The 6,754-nt window shown below is 40.1% G+C and overlaps 1 protein-coding gene across 1 annotated transcript; it reads right to left on the bottom strand.

Annotated features, from left to right (window-relative positions):
* Nucleotides 1-248: 248 nt before the first annotated feature.
* On the bottom strand, nt 249-5,932 carry COQ3 (coenzyme Q3 methyltransferase). The gene is made up of 6 exons (XM_010296807.1): nt 5,841-5,932; nt 5,312-5,464; nt 5,045-5,144; nt 3,238-3,480; nt 1,961-2,120; nt 249-525 (listed from the first exon to the last, which is right to left on the bottom strand). The coding sequence occupies exons 1-6, from the start codon at nt 5,897-5,899 to the stop codon at nt 329-331; spliced, it is 912 nt and encodes a 303-aa protein (XP_010295109.1). The 5' UTR covers nt 5,900-5,932; the 3' UTR covers nt 249-328.
* Nucleotides 5,933-6,754: the final 822 nt, after the last annotated feature.

The raw sequence follows: 6,754 nt of genomic DNA, 5'->3' as shown, positions 1-6,754 counted from the left end.
TTTCCTAGTAGGACTGAAAATGCCATCACATATAAGAGCTTCCTCCAAGCTACTGACAGATTAATTTGCATTCCCCGTCCAACAATTTGAATCTACTTGATTATAAAAATTCTTACTCTTTAAAAGCTTTGCTCATTTCTTCAATGATTCCTGCGATAATGGGCACCTTTTTTTTTCCCTGAGACTGCCCTAAAATATTTGGCCAAAAATAGCATAAGCATTATTAATGCAAACAGCGAGCTTGTTGTTAAAACAGGTTTTATTATGTCCATCTGGGTAAAACCTTCTTTTCTATTGCTGGTGGCAGTCCATCACCCATCTCAGACAGTCACATGGTAGTGCCAGCTGTGGCTGAGCGCTGCTCACTTGCCATCTCTGACAGAACATCTGTTGGGCTTGGCTGTCCCTGAGCCCCACACTTCACAGCGTGCATTGCATAGTTAATGCTTGTGCTTTCCATCCAGCTCCACGACCCCAAGAGGGGATTATACAACATCCCGTTCACAGTCTTGACTGAAAAGCCATCTAGAAAAGAAAAAAAGACAAGCCATAAAGCAACTGACGTTCTTAAATATCGTAAGTCACTGTGACATCAAACCCTTTAGAACAGCAAGTCTGAAACATGCTTCTTCCTCCGAGCTGGGGAGCAGCGCTTCACAAGCTGGCCTTCATCGGCCACCACCACAAGCAGTGGCAACAGGCATCACTGGTGACAGTGGGTGATGGTATTGGCAGTAGCAGCAATAGCTCTGTGCCAGGCCACGCATCGTTAGTACGCTATAAAGGTGAGCCACTATGAAGTGGCATGCTAGAAACCCCAACTTCACCACACCACATCTGGGTAACCAGTAATGTTTTCTGTGGGAGGAGACATTCTTCAGACTGACATCATACACTTTCAAAATCAAAATCTGAGCATGTCTTTGGAAGGATTCTGCAGATTTCCCTTAGCAATGGAAAATATGAGGGAGAAGAATGCCATCAAGGACTCAGTGCGAGTAAGGAGTGATTTAGCACTCCCTGCTGAGCAGCTCTCAGTTCACTGCATGGCTGTGCTGTGTCCCAGCAGGATACATGAGGGAAGGCACAAACACCCTATCAAAACAAATCACTCCACTGCAACCGCCCTCCTTTTGATGAGAGAATGGAAAGAACCACCAGCGTGTGAGCAAGTATTAGTCACATTCCTTACAGCATCACTGCAAAGTGCCAGGAGAAGATCTTGCCAAGAGAATAGCTCAACTTGTACTTCCGCTTCTTTACAATAAACTAAAGCAAAGTGGAATATTCAGTGTGAGGGTTTTTAAAATATCTGCAGGGAAGGAGGGCAATGGGCAGAACTCTTCCCAGCTCAGTGCTTTCTCCATTTTAAAAGCAAACAAACTAGGGCAATTTAATATTTCTTCAAGTCAGTATCATACAGTTTCTCAAGAACTGTCTAATGAATTTGTGGTAGGTTTCATCTTCACATTTGTGAAGAAATCTTTCAGCAACATAATACGAATAAAGAAGCAACCAAAAATAAAAACACCTTCTCCCAAGGGGAAGATGACAAACAATGCAGTGGCAGCAGCACAGCTCTGGAACGCCTATACCGTTGTTTTCTCAAACCTGACTTAGGGCATATGAACCACTTCAGAGCATACATTCTGTCACCAGACCAGGGCAGAAAACCTTGCAATTTTCATTTAGGCTATCAAATGGAGGGCAGCTGTAATAGTGATTTTGTTTGAGTAATCTATGCATTCTTAGGACTCCACTTTATTTATTTAATGCAAAATCCAGTAAGCAGTAGCATCTTTAAACCAAAAATTATACTCATAATATATGACTGGTAGCTCACACAGGAAAAGCTGTGTATTGTTTCTAGCACTCACCCCACCTATCTTATCCTCTCGCCATTTCTACAGGGAGCATTTGGCTATCTCTCTGCATTCCCATCACCTGGCCTGGAACTTACGTGATTCCAGCAGATGCTCCAGCTCTTCGGGCGGAACAAACTTCTCCCACTCGTGTGTTCCTTCTGGTACAACACCTATTATTTTTTCTGCAACCAAAATTCCCAGGACATAGGACAACTGCGTTTTATTGATCGTGGTAATGAATAAAGAACCTTCAGGCTAATTAAAAGATTAAAATGTTCAATTAGAAGAATTTGGGGTTTTTAACACTGTAAATTTAATTGCGTTAAAACACATAATTTGTCTATCTACAAGTCTACATACTGCAAGAATAAGAACTAAGTTCATCCAGGCTAGGTATTTACAAGTACACCATTTAAATTCAATAAGGAATATAATGTTCTAACAGAATGACTCAGTAGTCCTCAAAGAGTCAACATAATCAAAGTCTTGGATGGTCTGATAACCATTTCCTTGCCCCCAAAACATCTAACAAAGTAACTTAAACATTGAAAAGAAACACTTTTTAAAATTAAAACCAAAGTAAAATGTGCAATACTGCCTAACTTTTAAGACTGCTGAATGCCACGCTTCTTTTAACAATTACAGAGTCAATAAACAAAGCCAGAAATTAATTATAAGTACTTAAAGAGACCATTTGGTAGAAATAAAGGATAATTTCTATGTCCCCAGCAGGCTTGAAAATTAGTTAAGTGTTGTGTTCAAATAATCTATATTCCTTCTGATGACCAGAAAGATAAATCAAGAGATTAAAGGAAAGCTGCTACTTGTGTACTGGGCCTACCATCCTTCTTTACAAATGAAATAATATCAAGAGGAATAAAACAACACCTGATTATCTCCAAGCATAATTATGACCCTTTAAAAGCAATCCAGGAGTACATCTGATGTAATGCTAGAGCTGGAATAGAATCTTGTCAATCAGAAACATCATTACAGTCAGTTTCAACGCAGTGTGAGCCACAGCCATCCATCAACAGCCGCACTGCCATGTTTTGTCTCACTAGGTGACATCAGATGCAACCAGGTTTCTTAAGGGCTCGATGCAAAGCAACACTGCAATGCCACGTGATGCTATTAACACTTTTCTAAGGCAGAGTTGGGGAAATACATTTCCTCTTTAGTTACTGAACCTGGGAAGATGTACTTGCATCACAGAGGAGAATGGAAGGCACCTCTGGAGTGATTCAGATCCTAGGCACTTCAAGGTGGAAGAATGAATGCAGATTTAGATGTTTTCACGTGCCTTCAAATGAAAGCCTTATTAATAAAAAAGAATAAATATTCCCAATAATGAAAGCAAAAACTCTCTTACCTTTAACACCTGAGAGCAACACTTGATGAACATTTCAAGGTCAGCCACATGCTCCACTACTTCAGAAGCTACAATTACATCAAAGGTTTCCATAGACTCTTCCACAATCTCCTCCAGTGAACTGGCCTTGTACTGTATTCTCTTGGCCAGGACTGGATCAAATGACTTGTGCTGATCTGCTGTTCTAATGTTGTCCTCCAGAGGATCAATTCCAGTAACTGAAGCTCCCAGTCTACCTAGAGGCTAATAATACAGAGTATAATTTGTTCTCTGCAACTTTGCAATGTACATACATGATACAGAAAACATCTACCAGAGCATAAGACAAAAAACAGTAAATTATGAGCTCTGATCCAGCAGTTTTATTTTAATTGTTTATCAAAGCCAGAAAGTCCTTAGATTTGGGGGATGTGGTGTTAATTTTCTTAGAAAATTATATACTGCAATGTACACATTTAAATGGTCTTTTAGAATAAATTGTTTTGAATCCATTTTGTTACACCAAATGAAGATTTCCTCCACTATAACCCTCCAACAGAGGAAAAAGAAAGGGGGGAAAACAATGCTGTATTTAATTACTGTCATTACTTTCTTCAACATCCACCTGTAATGGTAAATCCACCTATCTTTTTAATGGTTATTTAATACACGATTATCTCTTGTGACTTTCTCACTGCAGAGAACTAAACACTGATGTTTACTAGGATAGCATCAGGCTTGGCTGTCACTCAAGTCTCTCCAGTGTCTTCTTACTCCTAGGTTAACACCTCAGCAATCACCTCTTTTGAAACTGAAACAGGATGCAGAACATGACCACATGTATGTTATCCAACATGAAATTCACTGGTTGTTTAGCCTAAGGAGCTGATGCAGCACACCAGTTTTGCCAGCCTCATTGGAGAGCTGGCTCTCACAAGACTACAAGATTTTGCTCAGAATAAAAGGAAAGTACAAAAAAAAAAAAAGTAAATACCGGGAGAGATTCAGGTCCCTTTGTAACACCTTGTTTCAGGTGCTGATGAAGTTCCCAGAGTAACTCAGTCAGATCTGTAATCCTAAATTCACAAACCATCCCTAGTCTATTGATAGGATATAGCACTGTTCAGAGTCTGTGCGGCTGAAGTGTTCCACCTCAAACAGTTTCTTCTGAGTCCCAAGTTTGCGCAGACTCCTCGGGAACCGGCTGTAACATCAGCCCCTGTACCAGGAGCACCTCTCCTGACAGAGAAGTATGTCTCACGTGTTTCACGTTATTCCATGCTTTTCCCATGAGATTAAACCAAAGGTGAAAGTCCCCATCCCCAATATAAAAAGCTGAAGGTGGGCAATTCAAATAAATGAACGTCTAAGAACAAGTTCATAATAGAAAATACTTTTTGGTAACAGGAATTGTCACGATTAAAGTATTCTTGCCTAAGCTCTAAAAGAAAAAAAAAAAAAAGAAAAAAAAAGGCAAAAAGTTGTAGTTGTTATACTGTGACTGCCCAGAAGAATACTAGAAGACTTCTAAATCATTCTTCCCCTCTCCTGTTCTTTACAGTGTTTGAAATCTTATTTTTCTGATGAACCCCAGGATTTTAGAATTTCTCATTACCAATTCCCTCCTTTTTCGTAAACTACCACCACTATGCTAACCAAATATTCTATGGGGTTTGTAGAATGCCCTGCACTCCAACACATTCAGTGACTAATACATCATAGAAAAGCTCCTCCTCAGAGGATTAGAAATTAAACATTGTAATAGTAAAACAATTCAAAAACTTTGTATGCTTTTTAACAAAAGAAACAGGAGCACACTGTTTCTTACCTCACTTAGCAGTCCACCACCACAGCCAACGTCAAGGATCTTTACTCCAGAAAGTGGGTTTCCCAGATGGTAATTACTACTCATGTTCAACAGAGTATCTCTGTTGAAAGAGACAGGAAAAGGGATGTGATTAAGGGCAAACACACAGGTGGTTTAGTAGATGCAATATGATCTTAAGTACTGTAATTGTTTTTCTTTTACAATGTTTTCTGAGCTTATGCAGAAATAGTACACATTAAAAAAAAAAATCTGTCTTCAAAACCATACCTAATAAATGGCACTCTAATATCATTCATAGAATGAAGGGCTGAATATTCTCCTTCTTCATCCCACCACTTATGTGCAAGGAGCTGAAATTTTTTAATTTCCTTTGAATCCACTGATGAGTGTGAAGTGCTGAAGAGTCTCTTCGTGGTGAGCCTAAATAATGAAAGCTGAATGTCACAAAACTAATACCAATATTTCATGTCAGCTGAAATAAGGGAAAAAAATGAGTTCTGCAAGATCAGAAAAAGAACAAAAAAGATAAGCCTCATGTTCCTTTAGAGATTTTAGTTAGACTTGATTCAAAACAAACAGATCTTATGCACTGTTTGTATAACATATCTTCCAAAACAAATGGCTGCACACTGGTAACTTTTTAGTAACTAGTAAAACAAAAATAGGCCACATCAAACATTTAAATATTTGTGAGATTTAAAAATTACTTAATGTGACACTGTCACAAAGTAAAATTAAATTGTTATAGAAAATTATAGTCCCTGTCACATAGGATTATTTTAGATACAGTACTTACATGCTGCTTTTTACTTCAGTCAGAGGGACAGGCAGAGTACTACTGGATTTCAGCTGCATTTTCCAGTTGTAGTTCTGAAGGGTACCTCTCAGGCCTGTCTGAAAAGACAGATCATCATGGTCATCTGCATAAGTAAAAGGCAACTGAATGGAAAACACTAGCTTTATGAGAGCTCACAGGCAAAAAATCTAGTTTAACAACGCTGCTCTAGAACAAGAATACAAACTGCAAATCTTTACACATCTGCTCACTACAGTACTTGGGGAGTACATGGGGATTAAATAAAAAAGCGTATGTGTTTACCATCCCAGTACTTCTCAAAATACGCATAATGCCATTTTTCAGAGCCTGATGAAAAGGAACTTTTCATGCAGCTGAAATGTTTCAGTTAGTGAGAATTTCACCAAAATGTTTACTCTGACCACGTTATGCATACGCACGCACACTTGTAGTTACCAACACAGGGCTCCAATTACTGTTTCATTACATATTGGACTAAGAAATATAGGTCTGCACACTCATTTTGTACCCCGTGAACTGGTAAGTGAGAACACCTCACGGACAGCGCAGAGAGAAGCCAAGGACACCACCTTAAAATTGCTCTCCATGCCTGCTTTGTCAACGCACGGCTCAGCTCTGCCAGGCGTAACAATCCCCAAACCACAGCAATACCTCATTGCCCCCAGAGCAACGGCCTCCCGAAGATGAATTTAGGCCGCAGTGAGCGATGCAGAGATCTACAGATACCTCCGGGAATTAATACAGTCACGCTGACGGGCTGCACGGCGGCCAAAGGTGGTGGCAGGGGGAAAGACGTCTCCCTTGGGAGAGCTCTGTCGGACGTGCGGAGCGCCCACCAGGGCCTGACGGGCTGGCGCTAGGCCGGCTCGGCGCTAGGCCGGCTCGCAGCGCAG

The sequence above is a fragment of the Phaethon lepturus genome, unplaced genomic scaffold (assembly GCF_000687285.1).
Source record: "Phaethon lepturus isolate BGI_N335 unplaced genomic scaffold, ASM68728v1 scaffold18901, whole genome shotgun sequence".
Lineage (NCBI taxonomy): Eukaryota > Metazoa > Chordata > Aves > Phaethontiformes > Phaethontidae > Phaethon > Phaethon lepturus.
This window is presented reverse-complemented; position numbering and strand designations above follow the sequence as displayed.

Excerpts from the sequence above, each read along its gene's own strand:
- COQ3 (XM_010296807.1), bottom strand. The coding sequence starts at position 5,899 with ATGCAGCTGAAATCCAGTAGTACTCTGCCTGTCCCTCTGACTGAAGTA. Across the intron at positions 2,121-3,237 it reads GTTGCTCTCAGGTGTTAAAG|CCTGAAGGTTCTTTATTCAT; the intron begins GTAAGAGAGTTT and ends TCTTTTAATTAG. Across the intron at positions 526-1,960 it reads GGAGCATCTGCTGGAATCAC|ATGGCTTTTCAGTCAAGACT; the intron begins GTAAGTTCCAGG and ends TTTCTTTTCTAG.